The sequence below is a fragment of the Megascapheus bottae genome, chromosome 16 (genome assembly GCF_031878675.1).
Source record: "Megascapheus bottae isolate mThoBot1 chromosome 16, mThoBot2.hap1, whole genome shotgun sequence".
Classification (NCBI taxonomy): Eukaryota; Metazoa; Chordata; class Mammalia; order Rodentia; family Geomyidae; genus Megascapheus; species Megascapheus bottae.
Genome location: NC_143524.1, coordinates 10,680,633 through 10,699,355, shown reverse-complemented (window position 1 = coordinate 10,699,355; position 18,723 = coordinate 10,680,633). Strand labels below are relative to the sequence as shown.

At 35.3% G+C, this 18,723-nt stretch overlaps 1 protein-coding gene across 1 annotated transcript; it reads right to left on the bottom strand.

Moving 5' to 3' along the window:
- Positions 1–3,965: 3,965 nt before the first annotated feature.
- On the bottom strand, positions 3,966–9,965 carry LOC150052743 (olfactory receptor 10AG1-like). The gene is made up of 3 exons (XM_090349211.1): positions 9,004–9,965; positions 7,180–7,228; positions 3,966–3,977 (listed from the first exon to the last, which is right to left on the bottom strand). Exons 1-3 carry the CDS (start codon positions 9,939–9,941, stop codon positions 3,966–3,968), a joined length of 999 nt encoding a protein of 332 aa, XP_090205337.1. The 5' UTR covers positions 9,942–9,965.
- Positions 9,966–18,723: the final 8,758 nt, after the last annotated feature.

Sequence of the window (18,723 nt, the reverse complement as noted above, 5' to 3'; positions counted from 1 at the left end):
GCTAACATTTCACTTTAGTAAGGTTGTCAGTCTGAATAAGGTAAGTGGATATAATTCATTACATATTCAGAATGTAAAAGGGGTTAGTTTTTGTAGATATTTCTCTTGCTGAAAGACCTTTGTGGACTGTGTTTTACAGATAATAATAAAAGTTTTGATTCATTAAATATCCAAAATAGGTCTCCATTTCTCTTGAGATTCAATAAGAAATTACACAGAAAGCATCAAATGCTAAACATTGCCTTTTCCCCAATGAAAAATGCAGTAATCATAATTATCTAAGGGATTAATTACCCGTTAAGAATAAAAAGTTCTGGAGGAATCTGGTTTACTGCATTCACCGGCTCTCTCCCTCAGGATAATCTTTGCTCGTGAAGCTTTTCCTTCAGTCATCATGGCTCTCTGCAGTGTGTTCAGTCTCAGGAAAGGAGGAAATGATGATTGTTAATGAGACCCGCTGAGTATTCACTTTGTTGAATCTGTCTCACAAATGGCAGCATTTTTACTGGCCGTTTGCAGATTTTTAAAAAGTGGGTAGTTGTTTTGGACACTTCTTGTGCAATTTAATATCAAAAGTTTAACATTTCATTGCTGGCATATTTGTCTCAGAAACCTTACAATGACAAGCAATAAGTTTGGCTTTCTTTTATGTATTAGAACAATTTAGATAAATTGCACACAAAGTTCAATCTCAATTCCAATCAGAACATAAAATAAAATTAAATCATATGAATAATGTTGAATTTAAAGAATAATTTGCTCATATTCATTTTAAGATCATGTAACAGTAAACACATGGAACATTTTACCTGTATTTCTATGCCATTTGTATGTCATCATATGAAAATTACATGTTGATTTTTCTACTTATTAATTGGATTATTTGCCTTTTGGACATAAACAAGAAGACACTTGGTTCAGTCTCTCCAAGATATAAGTAGAATCAAGAGAGATGTCATTCTCTGCTACATGAGAGCTCTTACTCTCTTACACTAGATTTCACACGTGTGAGAACTACAGGCTTATACTCTGTGCCTAGTTTCAGTAGGGCTGACCTCTTTGGTCATGGCTTTGGTTTCTTCTCCCCACCAGGAAGTGATGCTTGTAACTGTAGGTTACTTTCCTACTTCTACTTCATTGATCCCTCCCCCCATTTTTTTTGTCAGTCATAAGGCTTGAACCCAGGGCTTGGACGTTGTCCCTCTGCTTTTCAGCTCAAGGCTACTGCCCTATCCTTTGAACCACAGCACCACTTCTGGTTCTCTAGAGGTTAACTGGAGATAAGAGTCTCACAGTTTTTAGTGCCTGAGCTGGCTTTGAACTGCTGTCTTTAAATCTCAGCCTCCTAAGTAGCTAGGATTACAGGGATGAGCCACAGTGCCCGGTCTTTTTCCCCCTTTTAACACCTGATTTTCAGCTGTCCTGTCTCCTCTTTCATTTAATCAGTCATTACTTCTTATACTGTGAAATATACAATGAACTCTAAATGCTGTGTGCATATCTCTTTCATTGATATGTTGATTTTCCAATGCTCTCGAGTATTTTCATTTGGTAAGAATGTATTTTCATTTTGGTAGGAATGCTATGCAAAAGAAAATATTTTAATATTAATGATATATACTTTATATATATCAGGCACTGGGGCTCCTGCCTTTAATTCTAGCTACTCACAAGCCTAAGAGCTGAGTGAGGATCATGGTTTGAAGCCAGCCCAAGCATAAAAGTAAGACTCTCTCTAATTAACCTTCAAAAACTGGGCTTGGAGCTATAGCTCAAAGTTGTAGAGCTCTGACTTTGAGGAAAAGAACGTAGAGACACAACCTTGGCCCTGAGCTCAAGTATGAAGACTTCCAAAAAAAAAAATTCTGTGCTTTGGGCAACATATTTTTGAGCTATGACTAATCCCTGGTCATAAATATTTTCTCACATTCTTTCCCTAGCAGCTATACACTTCATGATATTCTTGAGTTATGTCAGTGACATTTTTGCATTTCTTTCTCTGAGATAAGACTTTCAGGTTTTAAGTATTAGTTTTGTATACAGATCAATTTCTCTGTTGCATGAATCAGGAATACTTGGTTGTGGTAATCCAGCATTTTTTCACCACAAACAGAAATTCTTATATATTTAAAGAAAATAATCAGCAAGTGGTGGCTCAAGTGGTAGAGCACTAGCCTTGAGCTTAAGAGCTCAGGGACAGCACTCAGGTCCAGAGTTCAAACCCCACAACTGACAAAATGTATCATAAGGCATCATGGTTTCAAGTTCTTCCCTTCTACTAGACATAGTTAGACAATGTGCATAATTATTTGGCTAATAAATAATGCCAACTTGAAATACTTTGCACTGACATGATATCATGACCTCAACATAATCCACTGGAACTCAATTGCCTGCATGATATTCAATATTCTCATTTTTAAAAAAGTGTCTGTTTCAGCACCGGACAAGATAAAATCACTCATTATTGTCCTCAGTAACTGCTCAAGGTCAAAAGAAGACACTTGCATTAAAATCTCTCTCTCCCTCTCTGATGTGGTATTTATATTTAGGACTTTTTACTTATTGGGCAAATGCTAAACCACACCTTCAAACTTTGTGCCATAATTTTCAAATGGTTCTTGCACTTACATCTTGTCTCTCATGCATTCCTCCAGTTTATGTTTCCTGCAAAGCTAATACAAGAAGCATGCCCAATTCTTATTGGGCCTTTATTTTATTGTTTGCATTGAATAACCCACACTTTTTGTCCAGAATGGCCTTGAATTCTGGTTTTCCATACATTTCCCTCCAAGATAAAGTGTGTCTTTCTTAAGTAATTAGAGACAATGTTGTATTATACATGAGACCAAATATATAATCTCTTAGTGACTCTAGGCATATGTCTTGTTTATTTCATATAATAATGCTAGGTTTCCACATTATCAGTGAACTCGAAAGTGTTTTGAGCATCAGATTTCTTATTAATTAAATTTGATTGGTTCAAGGAATTCATGATAAATTCACCCATGTGATTATGTTCTGGCTGTACTGGAGATTGAATTTAGGGCCCTCTGTTTTTTATGTAAGTGCTCAATCACCTTAGCTAGGTCTCCAGCATATTTTATATTAATTATTTTATGCATCTTGTAAATATTGCCTTCAGCCAACTTCAGATTATATGTACCATGCATATCTGGATTATTGATGTACCATGCATATCTGGATTACTAGTATATACTCACATGTTCCATTTGTTTATTGAGCTAGATTCTCAACAAATTCCCCAGGCGGAACTCAAACTGAAATCCTCCATATTGCATTCTTGAGTCACCATATTGGCTTCATTAAAGGTATTTAAATGGTGATGTGTTCTCAATTTATCACTTTTGATGCCTAAACTGTTTCATTCACTTTGTCTTAAATGCTTTCAGGGCAATTTATCCCCACATTGTTCTCTGATGATGACCAAGAGACTCCTGTAAATCTAGGCTGGCATTTCCTTTTCCTGTAATAACCCATTAGAAATAAACAGAGTCTGAACAATAATTTTGACAAATATTTTATTCACAGAAGAAGAGAGGCTGAAAAATTTCTGTCAAATTAAGTAATGTAAATGTAAATAAATACTGCATCCCAATATAAAAAAATAACATCTTCTACTACTTATTGCTATCGAGAAAGGATATACAAGATAATGATCCATTGGTATGATCATTTCCCATTATGTATAGAATGATGACCTGATTTTATCTTATATATATATGTGTGTGTGTATATATATGTATATATATATCTTTTTATTCATGAATTTACTCATGTTTCTTCCAGCACTTGGGTTTGAACTCAAGACCTCGAACTTCTGCATTTTGTATTTGAGGCTAGTGTATTATCACTTGAGCCACACCCTCATTTTGGGCTTTTGACTGATATGGTTATAAAAGTCTCATGAACTTTTCTGCCTAGTCTGACTTTAAACAGAATCCTCAGATCACAGCCTACAGAAAAGCGAAAATTATAGGCATTAGCCGTCAGTGCTTTGCTATTTTATACTGTTTAATAAACCAAATGGATTAGCATGAATCTTTCAATGTTGCATTTACATTTCAAATTAAGTAATTTCTCAAATATAACTGAAATGTTGACTTCATTTTATAGTTGATATTTATTCTTTGTATTCATATATATTATTGTAATATATACAGGGGTTACAGTTATATTCGCTAGATAGAGGGTATATTACTTCTCATACATCGATGATCTTTCTCATGTTTTTGTCTGCATTTCCTTCCCCTCCACCCCCTCCCAGTCATCTTAGTTTCCCCCTTCCCTTTTCTATTTCAAATAAACAAATATACAATATACCAGGTAATAAAGTCAGATGCAGTAATAATATGAGATTAGCCAAAGGGCAACAAAAGACTCTTGGAAAAATGATATTACTTTTTAGGAGAGCAAGTTGATACCATGCCTGAAATCCTAGTGACAAGAAGGATGAGAAAGAAAATCATAAACCTGAGTTTAACTCTGGCAAAGTTTCCTAGATGTATCCTAAACAAAATGAAAATGAAAGGGATGCTTTTATCCCTGAAGTTATAGAACACTTACCCTTTAGTAAAACACACACACACACACACACACACACACACACACACACACGTGCATGCATGCACACATGCACACACAAAGAAGCACTGTATGAGGGTAATAAATCAAAATTACAAGGATTGTCAATTATCATTTATATGTAAAATAATGAAGAAAAGAATCACTTTTAGGAAATTTAGTATTCTACATATTAACATTATTCTGGAATGCTTAGAGAATGACTGCAATTGAGGCGAGATTGAATCACCTAATCCAGCTCATGAGTTACTAACACAGCAAAAGTCCTTTAGGCTCCACACAGAAAGTCAGACATCACTGACTGGTCTTAACAAGTCACAAACCAGGTATCTATCTAGGCCAGGGATAATGGCAGAGCCTTTTCCAGGAATTCCCATTTAAAAGAACAATGAATAAACTGAATGGTATTGAAATGACTCAGATATTTCAAAAGTATTTTTTAACAAGTAACATCAAACCTACAGTTAAAAATTTCATAATCTCCTAGTCTCTTTAAGCCACAAATCTTGCAAACAATGCTGGTTTCTTTATTTATCATATCTAAAGCTGAAATCATGGTGTCAGATGTGACAGGTTCTTCCTTGTAAGTGGTTTGGGAAGAAGAGTTGGTTGTTGGCAGAATTTCCTGAACAGCTATGAACTGGAGCCAGTATTAGATTTTAGAAGCAATAGAGTTTGGGCATGATAGATAAATTGTAGGCATATCACAGTATCTTAATATGTTCTAAATAATGTTTTTCTAACACAACTTCTTACTTTGTTTTGCATTACTAAGAAAAGAAAGTCAAGGGCGGGAAGTGTGGCCTAGTGGTAGAGTGCTTGCCTAGCATGCATGAAGACCTGGGCTCAATTCCTCGGTACCACATACATAGAAAAAAGCCAGAAGTGGTGCTGTGGCTCAACTGGTAGAGCTCTAGCCTTGAGAAAAAGCCCAAGGACAGTGCTTTGGCCCTGGGTTCAAGCACCAAGATTTGCAGGAAATAAAAGAAAGTCAAATCCTTAAAAAGTTCTGAAACAAAAATATAGGCAGATAAATTTTTTCTTGTTTAGTCCAACAATGGGACGCTAAGTTGTTACCTCATACTTTCTCTCACTGGTTGGTGCACTTCTACCTGAGCCATACCCCCAAACCTGAGATAAATTCATTACTATTCTTTAAGAATATATTTTGTTGTTTCATTTAAAAGAAGAAAAGTTTTTTTAGTTTATAGTGACTCAGAAATGGATGTGAGTAAAGAAAACATCATATGTCGCTACTTGGGACTACTTGAGTAAATTATCTTTATTGGGTACTGTTAATATTGCACATTATTTTCCTAGATCTATCTTAACTCATTAACGTAAGTTGACTGGAGTAAAACAATACCAAAACTGTTACTCACATTTCTGTATTCCAGAGTCAAAATATCAGTAGGACTTACTGAAGGCTTTTAGTGGGGCATCATTTCTAGTCATTTCCTATTATTGATTACATTTCTTTAGTGTGCGATTAAAACCCTGGAATGTTTCTCTATACCATTGCAATACATTCTTTCTGGTTTTTAGTATTTCTCTAATCTTCTGTTTTCAGCCTCTTATGAGATTAAATACCCATCCTAGGCCATCTTGATCTCAATGAAAAGTCCTTACTTAGATATAGGTAAACTATTGGTCCTTTATCTCACCGTTCCTTCTCTTTATCTCTTTTTCCTTCCTGCTTGCCAGCCTTCCTTCCTTCCTTTTATTCTTTTTCTGACTTTTGAATGAGAAAGTATTTTCTATTTTAAGATCAAATATAATCATGGGCTGTGAGCTTGGCCCAGTGGTAGAATGCGTGCCTAGCATGCACGAAAATCTGGATTCGATTCCTTGGTACCACATACATAGAAAAAAGCTGGAAGTGGTGCTGAGGCTCAAGTGGTAGAGCTTTAACCTTGAGAAAGTCCAAGGACAGTGTTCAGGCCCTGAGCTCCAGCCTAGGACTAGCAAAAAAATGCAATATATATATATATATATATATATATATATATATATATATATATAATAGTTGGCCTGAAGTTCAAACCAGTAAAAACAAGTTGATAAGTTATAGTTCATATTAAAAATCAAGTTAGGGGCCAGGAGTTTGGCCTAGTGGTAGAATGCTTGCCTAGCATGCACAAAGACCCGGGTTCCATTCCTCAGTACCACATACATAGAAAAAAAGCTGGAACTGGTGCTGAGGCTCAAGTGGTAGAGCTCTAGCTTTGAGAAAGTCCAAGGACAGTGCTTAGGCCCTCAGCTGAAGCCCAGGACTGGCAAAAAGAATTCAAGTTAATTTTAATTGTATATTATCTTCAGAGTGAAGTATAGAGGGGTTACAGTTACATTTGTCAGATAATGGATATGTTGCTTCTTGAACATTGATACCCCTTCTACTGTTTTTCTCTCATTATCCCCTCTCCGACCCTCTCCCAATCATCTTGCTTTTCCCCTTCTCTTCCCTACTGCAAATAAACAAATAAATGTATACAAAATATGCCAAGTACCAAAGTCAGACATGGTAACAACATGAGATAAGCCATAAGGAAGAAAAGAAATAACTTCACATAATACATTAAGAACAATCACAAATATAAACCTCTTGTTTCCAAATAAATTCAGTCTAATCAAGAACAGAAATTAGAGTGTGGATAGAAATGACTAGAGAATGAGTTAAAGGAAAATGTAGGATGGAACATATTCAGGGTTTGCAATTTTACAATGACAGGGAAAGTTAGGTAGGTGGAAACAAGTAATAAAGAAAACACAGCATACATAAATAAAAAAGAAAAAAACTGGCAAAACTTTAGAGTAAAAATTTTACCTCTGGATCCAACAGGAAAATACATAAAAAAAATGAGATGGTTGATGGCCTATAGACACATGGAGAAATGCTTGAATCTCTGGCCATAAAAGAATAGCAAATCAAAACAACTCTTAAGATTCCACCTCACTCCAGTTAGAATGGCCATGATCAAGAAATCTACTAACAACAGATCCTGCAGGGATGTGGCCAGGAGGATCACTACTACACTTTTGGTGGGAGTGAAAACTCATTCATCCACTATGGAAAGCAGTATGGCATTTCCTCAAAAGACTAAACATAGAGCTCCCCTATGAACCAGCAATTCCACTACTAGGCATTTACCCAATCATCCAGAAACAAGGACACACTAAACCCACTAGCACAATGATGCTCATTGCAGCACTATTTACCATAGCAAAGATATGGAACCAACCAAAATGCCCCTCAGTTTATCAGTGGATCAACAAGATGTGGTATTTATACACAATGGAATTCTATGCTGCTGTCAGAAAAAATGACATTGCCCCATTTGTAGGAAATGGAAAGACCTAGAAAAAATCATATTAAGTAAAGTAAGCCAGACTCAAAGGAACATAGGCTCAATAGTTTCCCTCATTTGTCATAAATCAGTAGAAACCTTGGGCTCTCCTAGCAGAGATTTGCAATAGAACAAAACCTAGATAAACAAGGCCATTTAGAATGACACTAAATGAAAGGACCTCCAGGATTTAGAAACAAAAGCCATATAACGAGTGATTGTTGTCCTTAATGTACCATGTTATCTCTCATCTCTTTTGCTGTCTCTTGGTTATCTCATATTGTTACAGTATTTCACCTTGTTATCTGATATGTTGTATATATATATGCATATTTGGTTATTTGAAATCTGATAGGGAAGGGGGGAAAGCAAGAGGAGGGATAGGATTGGGGGAGGGAAATGGGGACCAAGACATGAGAAAGGGTATCAATGTTTGTGAAGTTATGCACCTTCTATTTGGTGAATATAATGTAAACTTTGCATTAATTACAATAAAAATATATGAAAAAAACGAGGAGGTTGAAGATCAGCTTTTAATATAAATACAGTAGACATTGTCATTTTTCATTGGGCAATTCAGGAAGTATTCCAGCAAAGCTAATAATGAAAATTAACAATAAAAGGAAGGTTGATGTATTTACGTATGTGTACATATGTATGTATATGTATATCTATCTATCTATTGATTTATCTCTTTATCTATCTACCTTTGTAGCTACCTACCTAACCAACCTTCCTACCTCAATTTTTGCAGTTGGGTTAATAATGTGGTAATACAAAAATTTTTTAAATCTGAAAAAGATTACCTGGCCACAGAAAGGGTATCAATGTATGTGAATTCATGTACCTTCTATCTGGCAAATATCATGTAACCCTTTTATTAATTACAATAAAAATAATTTTAAAATGTGGGGATGTTATCAACTGGAATAATACAAAAAACAAAAAGGGGAAACAACAACAACAAAAAAAGAATAAAGGAACTTTTTTTTCATTTTGAGTACATGATAAACATTACAGAATACTAACTTAAGTATTGGCACCATTTAATGACTTGGTTCTCAGTTTTTTGAGTGCCATAATGATATCCTTGTTCCTCATAGTGTAAATGATGGGATTCAAAGTAGGAATAATAACAGTGTAGAAAAGAGGCAACAACTTCCCCATTGCTTTAGTCTGATTTGTTTTTGGTTGTAAATATGTTATAGTAGCAGATCCGTAGAACAGGACTACTACTATCAAATGAGAGGAACAAGTCGAGAAAGCTTTCGACCGCCCTTTGACCGAGGACAATTTCAGGAGGCTGAAGATGATTTTGCCATAGGAGACAACGATCAGAAGAAAAGGAACCATGATAAACACAACAGTGGCTGCATAGTCTTCTATTTCATTCATAAATGTGTCACTGCAAGCAAGCCTCAGCACTTGAGGGAAGTCACAGATGAAATGATTAATCCTGTTGGGCCCACAAAAAGGTAAAGAGAAAACATGGTAGGTTTCTCCAATCACAAATGGAATTGTACTGATCCAGGAGGCGGCCACCAGCTGCAGGCAGACCTTGCGGTTCATGATTAGAGCATAGTTGAGAGGGTGGCAGATGGCTACGTAGCGGTCATATGCCATGGCTGTGAGCAGGAGGCATTCTGTGCCTCCAAAAATAAGGATAAAACACATCTGGGCTGCACAAGCGAGTAAAGAAATATTTCCTTTCTTGGAACAAAGATCCACGAGCATTCTGGGGATAGTGACTGTCACATAGCAGATTTCCAGAAAGGAAAAATTATTAAGGAAAAAATACATAGGCGTCTGAAGATTAGGGTCAAGTTTTGTTATTACTATTATAATGCCATTGCACATAAGGATAGTCACATATATAAGTAAAAATATTCCAAAAAGAAACCACTGATAACGAGGACTATCAGAAAACCCCACAAGGACAAATTCCAGCATTGTAGTGCTGTTTGATTTTTTCTGTTCTAATTTTTTCTCCATCTGTAGATATGGTAAATTCAACACAGTTAATTAATAGACTTTAGAATTACATTATCTTGTGTTTACTGGTTTGGGTTTAGGAACATACCTATATAGTATCATGAATAAATTGCATTACTAACTTATTCTCTTGCAGAGATTTAAAAACTTCTGATATGGACATTAATGTGATTAAAACCAGTTAAGTTCAGGAAATAAATATTTTATTAATCTTGATTAAAATCAAGCCATTTGTGATTAATTTGTCTGTAATTTCTAGAATTATGCTACATAGGCTTCAGTTTGCTTTCTGTTTTTTTAATTCATAATCATATTACATGTTCCTTGAATCCACAGATTCCCCTTGAATTTTTCCTTTCTCTTGTCCAAAATCAGTCATTCCTTTCACAATTCAAAGAACACATTTTCCTAAATTAAATTTTTATTGTTGAGAAAATAGGTATATTTATTAATACTTCTTAATTTCATTACCTCTCTTACCACTTAGGCAAAATATGAAAAACATTTAATTTCAGAATGCAATATTTTAATCTTCCCCTATTAATACATGCTAGCCAATACTTGAAAAATATTAACAACGTTTTAACATATGGGAAGAGAGTGAGAGAACAGAAAGTAAATGACTTAAAAAAACAAACATAACCAATCCCTCACAGTTGATTTTTCATATTTTTTTGTTTCCATGTTAAATTCAACACACAATTCCTCTCATGCCAAATGTGGTTCATTCCTCTGACTTCCCTTCAAATGATCACCTTTCAAAGGCCTACTCTGATGAAGGCCAACTCTAATTTATTTCAGCAATTAAATTGGACAGATAAACAAAGTGCTCTTAAACTGCATCATGCATTTTAAATCAGTCTGGACTACTTCCTGGCACAAGTTCTTAAACTTGCTCCCTACCTTTCAAACCATATGGATTTTCAAACCAGTTCTTTATAGTCTGATAAGTTCATGAATTTGATTTCTTATATTGTTAAATAACACTGCATAAATATGATTTCTTATTTCCTTGTTCTTAGCATTTCTTTTCAAAATAATGTTGAAATATTTTGCTGTTAATGTCATTATCGTTACTTGACATGTATATACATATCCTTATCATTACGAAACCTAAGTTATACATTGTATGTTACATAAATCACTTATTTTCAGAAAAAGACCACTAAGTTTCATAATTTTGCCTTTTATTAATTTAATCATACCATCTTTACACTAATGTTACTATCTTAATTCAACTAGAACTTTTAAAACCTACCTTGATACATTTTCATGATAAAGTCTAAATAACTCTAAGGTTATATAGCTACATAACTATAATATAAAATGTTAACCTCTTTAAGTCAGCAAGTCATGCTAATTTCACTTTATGTGGTTGCTTCAAACGTCAGTTGCTTGTAAGTAGAATTTGTCCCACTGACCCTGGGGATCATTTTCTCTTGTGTGTCAATTTTTTTTTCAGAATTCTGTTGGTATCATTCAGATTCATTTCTAGAAAGTATGATTTTCAGATCATCACTGGCATATAGCTCCCATTATTGAAAAGTGCCCTTGACAATGAAATAATATGATTTAGTATTGTTTCTAGTCATTATATTTAAGTTCCTTAAACAGATATGGATTGCCCATCCTCACTTATTTTTCTTTAGCATGTGTAAATCCAGACAATCTAAATAATTTGAAAACTCAAATACATTTTGATATCTACCTTCATCACAAACTTGATTTCTTTTACATTTTATGTGGTAAAAGCCTTTTCCAATTTTATGAGCATTATTCAAAGCAACAAATTATTTATTGTCCACTGTATAGAGCATTGAGAGTGACAAGGAAAGTTAAGTTAGCAACAACTACAGAGTCAAATCTGTAATTATATAGTACATGAATATTTATGTTAAATAATAATACTAAGTTTTTCTACAAAACTAGACACTGGTGGCTCATACCTATAATCCTAGCTACTCAGGAGGCTAAGATCTGAGGGTTACATTTCAAAGCCAGCCTTGTTAGAAAGTCCATAAGATTTTATCTACCAAAAAAACTACTTGAAAGAAAGTCAGAATTATGGCTCAAGTGTAGAGTGCTACCCTTTAGCAAAAAGAATCGCAGGGACTATACCCAGGCCCTAAATTCAATCCTCAGGACTGACACGTGTAAAGGAAGTGTATAAGAAATTACATTATTCTGTGTCAAAAGTATTTCTATAGATATTGTCTACTAAAGGAAATGGAGTAGGATATTTTTTATTTAAACTGTTGAAATTAAATGACAACTTATTTTTTAATATTTTATTCAAATGTAAAGATGAAGGAAATAGGCATAAAAGTTGTTGTAGATGAAAACACTGTTAGCAAAATATATTATAAAATATTTATTACTGCTGACTTTAATAAAAGTCTTCATTTATAAAAAAAAAATAAAGGATGAACCAGTGTAACAGCAATATTCACATGACAATATGTTGAAAGTGAACTTCGTCACATAGGAGGGGGTGAAGGGAGGGAATGTGGGAGAAAAGCATGGGAAGACATGGGAAAAGTTAACAATGTTCAAGAAGTAATGTACTCAATACATTGTGAATGTAACTGTAACCCCTCTAAACATCACCCTGACGATAAAATAAAATACACAGAAATTGAAAATCATAATAGTAAATACTTTAAATGTAAGTACACATTTTTTTAAGTCAAGTAGAAAACAACATCCAGTCACATACTGGAAGTCATTTGGTTCTATATATATTGTTCCGAATCTAAGTGCTGATAAGGAATGATTGTAGTTTAAAAAGAAAAGGCCTCTAAATATTCATATTCAACAGGCTTTATGAGTTACCTACTTTATTTCGCAATAAATGAAGTGTTTTATTATCCTTAGTGAACATATCAGTTGATGAATATATAATTTAATAGTGTTACATACGTATACCAGAGACATGGAGAAAGTGGCTCACTTTTAGAGGAAGGAGGAACATTTGTCCTGGGATGAAACACCTTGTCTACAGTCCTTTCTCTTTCTTTCTTTTTACCAGGAAGTGAACATTTTTTTAACCATATGATACTATCACAATGTTTTCACCAACATCCACAAGACCAGAACCAAATGCCAAACAAAATTTGCTTTCTTAAACCTAGCCTCAGTCCTTTCCCCTAGAGATTTTTTTTCCAGAGGTTAAGTCGTGGGCAGAAGAGGACTGTCTTAGAATCTATGTTGGCTATGCAGCTGAATCACATTCCTCAGGACACCTAAACACTGTAACAGTTTTCCAGATTTAGCATCTAACAAAAGGAGACTATTTTGCCTCCAGTAGAAAACAATCCCAAACACCAGGATTTTGAGTCTTGTTCATACCCTGATACCAAAGGAGGATTCACTTAGGAGAGAAATGCAACAGTGCAATGCCTAAGTGGGTGCCTTTTTGTATTTAATAACATAAAAAGCCAAAGATATGGAAACAATAGATCTCTTTTCTTTCTTTTCTGATTCATTTATTATTTTGTTTTATTTTATTTTATTATTGGGATGTATAGAGTGGTTACAGCTACATTCATCAGGTAATGGATACATTACTTCTCAAACCTTTATAACCCTTCTCATGATTTTGTCCCCTTTTTCCCCCACCCCTCTCTAATTTTTAGTTTTTTTTAATTGTTTGATGTTTATGTCTTTTCCTTATGTATGATATATTCAAGTGTACATCATCAGAAGGGTTGGGTTTATGTCAGAAGAAGTGCAAAGAAGCACATGTAGACAGTCCACTCAAGCCACAAAGAGATAAGGAGATTTGTTAGAATCACTCCATCTCTGCCAATGCCCCTCCACCCCAGGCTAGCACTCTACCACTTGAGACATAGTTCTACTTACAGCTTTTTGATTGGACATAAATGTCTCATTGACTTTCTTGCCTGTACTGGCTCTGGGCTGTGATCCTCAGATCTCAGCTTCCTGATTAGCTGTGTTAAGAAGAATCATCCACTGGAACCCAGCTATATAATATTTTAATTTTTAAAAAAGACATCTCTCATACCATCTTCTTTCATAGCTAGAGAATGGATTAAACTCAGCTAAGTAGACGCATCATCATATGCTTGTTTTTCATTGCAGTCTCATGAATGCTATAAATGTGTTGTGCTATTTATGTGTTTTAATGTTATTTCATGTTATAAATACAGACAAAATTTTCCCAGTTGACAAAATATCATATGCCAAAATGTTTCTTCTTTAGTTAGAAGCTTTCCTTCTTTATTTTCATGGGTTCTTCCATATAATTGAAGGCCAGAATTATATCACATAAGGTTTTACATCAACATTTTTTCTACATTTGAAGGTCCCTGCCATTTGTGAAGGCTTTTCACATTGCTTATGTTCATTGTTTTTTTCTCTCCAGTGTAAATTCTGAATGCTACTGCAAGCAAAGGCTTTTTGCAAATTATATCTATAATTTTTTAACCAGTATGTTTTCTTTCATGTCTCTTAAGGTGACTTAAGTATGTGAAGGCTTTCCCACACTGCCAATATCCATAAGGTTTCTCTCCAGTGTGAGTTCTTTTGTGTCTCCTAAGTTGATTTGAACAAGTAAAGGCTTTCATGCATTGCTTACACCCATAAGGTTTTCGCTAGTGTGAGTTCTTTTGTGTATTTGAAGGTGACTGGAAGAAATGAAGTCTTTGTCGCACTGCTTACACACATAGGGTTTCTCTCCAGTGTGAATTCTCTCATGTCTTTGGAGGTCACCTGAATTATTGAAGATCTTGCCACACAGCTTACATATGTGGGGCTTTTCCCAGTGTGAGTTCTCTCATGTCTTTGAAGGTAACTGCAGAATGTGAAGGCTTTGCTACATAGCTTACAGACATAGGGTTTATCCCCCGTGTGAGCATGTTCATGCATCTGAAGGTAACTGAAAGTATTAAAGGACTTCCTGCATTGCTTACATGGTAAGATTTCTCCCCAGTATGAATTCTTGCATGTATTTGAAGGTAACTGGAACTATTGAAAGACTTTCCACATTGCTTACATCCAAATGGTTTGTTTCCAGTATGATTACTTTCATGTCTTTTGAAGTAACTGAAAGAAGTAAAGGATTTACCACATTGCTCACACCCAAAGGGTTTCTCACCGGTGTGGGTTATTTCATGTATTTTAGGGGGACAGGTAGACGTAAAAACTTTACCGTATTGTTTAAATTCATAAGGGTTCTCTCAGTGTGAGTTTTCTCATGTATTTGAAGGTATCTGAAGGAAGTGAAATCTTGCTTACATTGCTTGCATTTGAAGGGCCTCTCTCCCATATGACTTCTTTCATGTATTTGAAGGCACCTAGAAGATGCAAAAGCCTTCCCACATTGCATACATCCATAAGGGTTCTCCCCCGTGTGAGTTCTTTCATGGATCTTAAGTTTAGTGGAAGAAGTGAAGGCTTTCCCAGAATGCTGACATTCACTGAGTTTCCATCCAGTGTGAATCTGTTCATGGATCTGCAGGCTTTTGTAAAGAGTGGAAGCTTTGTCACAATACTGGCATATGTAGGGATTCTCTCCTAGGTGAGTTTTTTATGTTCTTGAAGGCCATGAAAAGTACTGGGTTGAGGACATGGCTTAGGTTCTTGGGAATTGTCTCCGGAATCATTCCTTTCATGTCCCTGAAGTTCACAAGGGCAGCTAAAAGCTTTCTTATGGTGCATACATCCATAGGATTTCTCATTCTTTTGATTCCTCTCATGACTCTGAGGTTTACTAGAAATGAAGGATTTCCTAAGTTGTTTACTGGGTTTCCTTCCAGTGTCATGTCTAGCATGAACTTGAAGGCTACCACAAATGGTGAAGGCCTCCTTACAATGATCACATTCACCATGCTTGTCTTCAGTGCAATTTTGTTTACATGTGTGAAAGGAATTTCTAAAGGCTTCTCCATATTGTTCACACCCTAATGGTTTACTCACTTCACTGGGAATACTTTCATGTATCTGATAGCCATCGCACATCCTAGAAGTTTTCCCACATTGATTGAATTCATGGTGCTGAACTTCAGGATTTTTATGATTCCCAATAGAACCCACTGACTTGGGTTTGGTGACACATTTGAGTACATCGTCATGTGGTTGAGTGCCTCCAGCCTCTCCTGCTTCATGTCTCTCAAAGCAACAAGAATGAAGGAAAGGCTGATCACATTGCTTATGAGTAAGTGGATTTTCCCTATGTTCCTGATCCTTATGGGGTTTTTTGACCAGTATTATTTTTGAAGGCCTTATTGATGGGGATTTCCATGCAATTTTTGCATGATGTTTCCCCAAGAAGAGGTTTCGTATTCACAGTGTGGTCTGGAGGTTGACCTACAGATTCTGTACAATGAGTACCTTGTTTAGTTTCTTGGAGTTTCTTTAGTCTTTCAAGCATATTGGCTTGATTAACATTATTTCCGTGTTAAACATTTAACTCTAATCATGTTGTGCCACTGCTAGAACCATTTATAGAATGAGTAGCTAAGGACCAAAGACATGCTGGATTTATTACCCTTGAATATACATATGAGATATGTTGTAATGTGTCTCATGAGGTCTATGAAAAATTCTTTTTCACTTCATATAAACACAGCACCCAAACCTGAAGCAATTTGATAAAATATATTTATGTTTATGCATAGAGAAATTGTATTATATATTGGATCATTGAAAAGGACTTCCTGTACCTTCCTGGTATTCTTCTATTCCAATATTGGCATATTTCAGATTTCAAATTGTCTAAGTCTGGATGCTCAACATATATGCAGATTTAGAAAGACATTTCTGAAGCTAAATCAATTTTCAACTATGCTTATATATATATATATCATTTGTTGGTTTTTAAGTATGCTATTACTCCATAGTACCTAAGTGCAGTGCTTTTTATTCTTAGTTTAAATAAGATGATGATTTTTTCTTTTAGTACAAGGTCTTGAATTCAGGGCCATTCATGTGCTTATTTGGCTGGTGCTCTAGCATTCAAGCCAATGCCTCTCCTATGATTCGTGCTAATTTTGGAAAAGGAATGTCACAGACATTTCTATCCATACTAGCCTTGAACTCTGATCTTTTGAGTACCTAGGATTGCAAGTGTGAGTCAATAATGGTTTCCTTACTGTATTTTCTACTTGAGATTTTTGTAGTCATCCTTAACATCCATTCCTTCCATTATCATCCCTATAATACAGACACAGGGAAGTCATTGACTTATTTGGAATTTTTTACAGAAATTCTTTTTATTGTAATTAATAGAAGGGTTACATTATATTCGCCAGATAGAAGGTGCATTACTTCACAAACAATGATACCCCTTCTCATGTTTTTGTCCCTATTTCCCTCCTCCACTCCCTCTCCTCATCTTGTTTCAAATTAGATCCAGTTATATTCATGATGGAACGTGATTATGCCTAGAATTTTTCAACTCATAAAAATTGCACTGTCATCATCCAAATAGTGCAAAGCACTGATGATGAAGAATCAGTCGTTCAAAAGTAATGAAGGAAATAATGGAAACCATGTTTACCTATAGAAATCAGGTTTCTGAAGGTTTCCACCATCACATCTCTTTTCGTAAAGATCCATCAAAGCCCATTTTTCTATGGTGAATTTTATGGCCACATCTTCAAAGGTCACTGGCTCCTAAAACATCTCATGTACATTTCCAAAGAGAATGGTGAACTTCACAACATGGGATAGCTTGAATTCATGCAAACATACCTGACGATGAGTTTTCCATATATTCATGGCCACCACACTTCTAAACTTGAGCTAAACTTTCAGGTCTACTATTCCAATTCTGATACCACATTGGGAATATCATTAAACAGAGGGAAGCACATGTATATCTGTTGATGTAGCTCTTCCAAATAATTACAATTAGTCTGCACACTAAAATTCTAACTCATCTCATAAACAAAGTCACACTGCCCATGACAGTAACACCGGAAATTATTAGACTGCTAATTAGAAATACAGGAGAATAAAGTTTCAGGCCTATTTGTATTTGAAATTTCTATTGGTGCAGAACTCACCAGACTGACTTTCAAAAGGAGACTGTGTTTGAAGCAGTGTATGACAATAATACACTACTGTAAAAGAAAAAAAATCTATTGTTTATTCTTGCAATCCCTGTTATTTGCTCAGTTCTAGACTGTCAGAAGGAGCTTACTGGCTCAGACAGCAAAATGTACTTTCATTCATCTCTAATGATGCAGTGGAGGAGATAATATTTCTCCTGCTACAATTTGCTTGGGAGAGGTATAGTACATCTCTGCTACTATTCCACCAGAAAAAAAAAGAAGCTTGGAATTTGTATCTGGTAGCCTATAAAACAATTTCATTTAAGAGTGAAATAAGGGGCTGGGATTTGGCCTAGTGGTAGAGTGCTTGCTTAGAATGCACAAAGACCCAGATTCAATTCTTCAGTACCATATACAAAGGAAAAAGGCGGAAGTGGTGCTGATGCTCAAGTGGTAGAGCTCTAGCCTTGAGAAACTCCAAGGATAGTGCTCAGGCTGTGAGCTCAAGCCCAGGACTGGCAAAAAAAAAAGAGTGAAAGAAGACTAATGAAGAATAATTCACAATAACAACAGAGTTTGTTTTCACAGAACATCCAAGGAAAATAAACCTAGAGAGAAGTGATGAATGCTTTAGGAAAGATTCATTTCTATCAAGTTGTCAACACTTACACAGATGCTCATGTTTTTACATAGAGCTCAATTCCTACTACTAAAAGAAGAGAAAGGGTAGGAGAAAGGGGAAAGAAGGAGAGAATGGACAGAGTGGG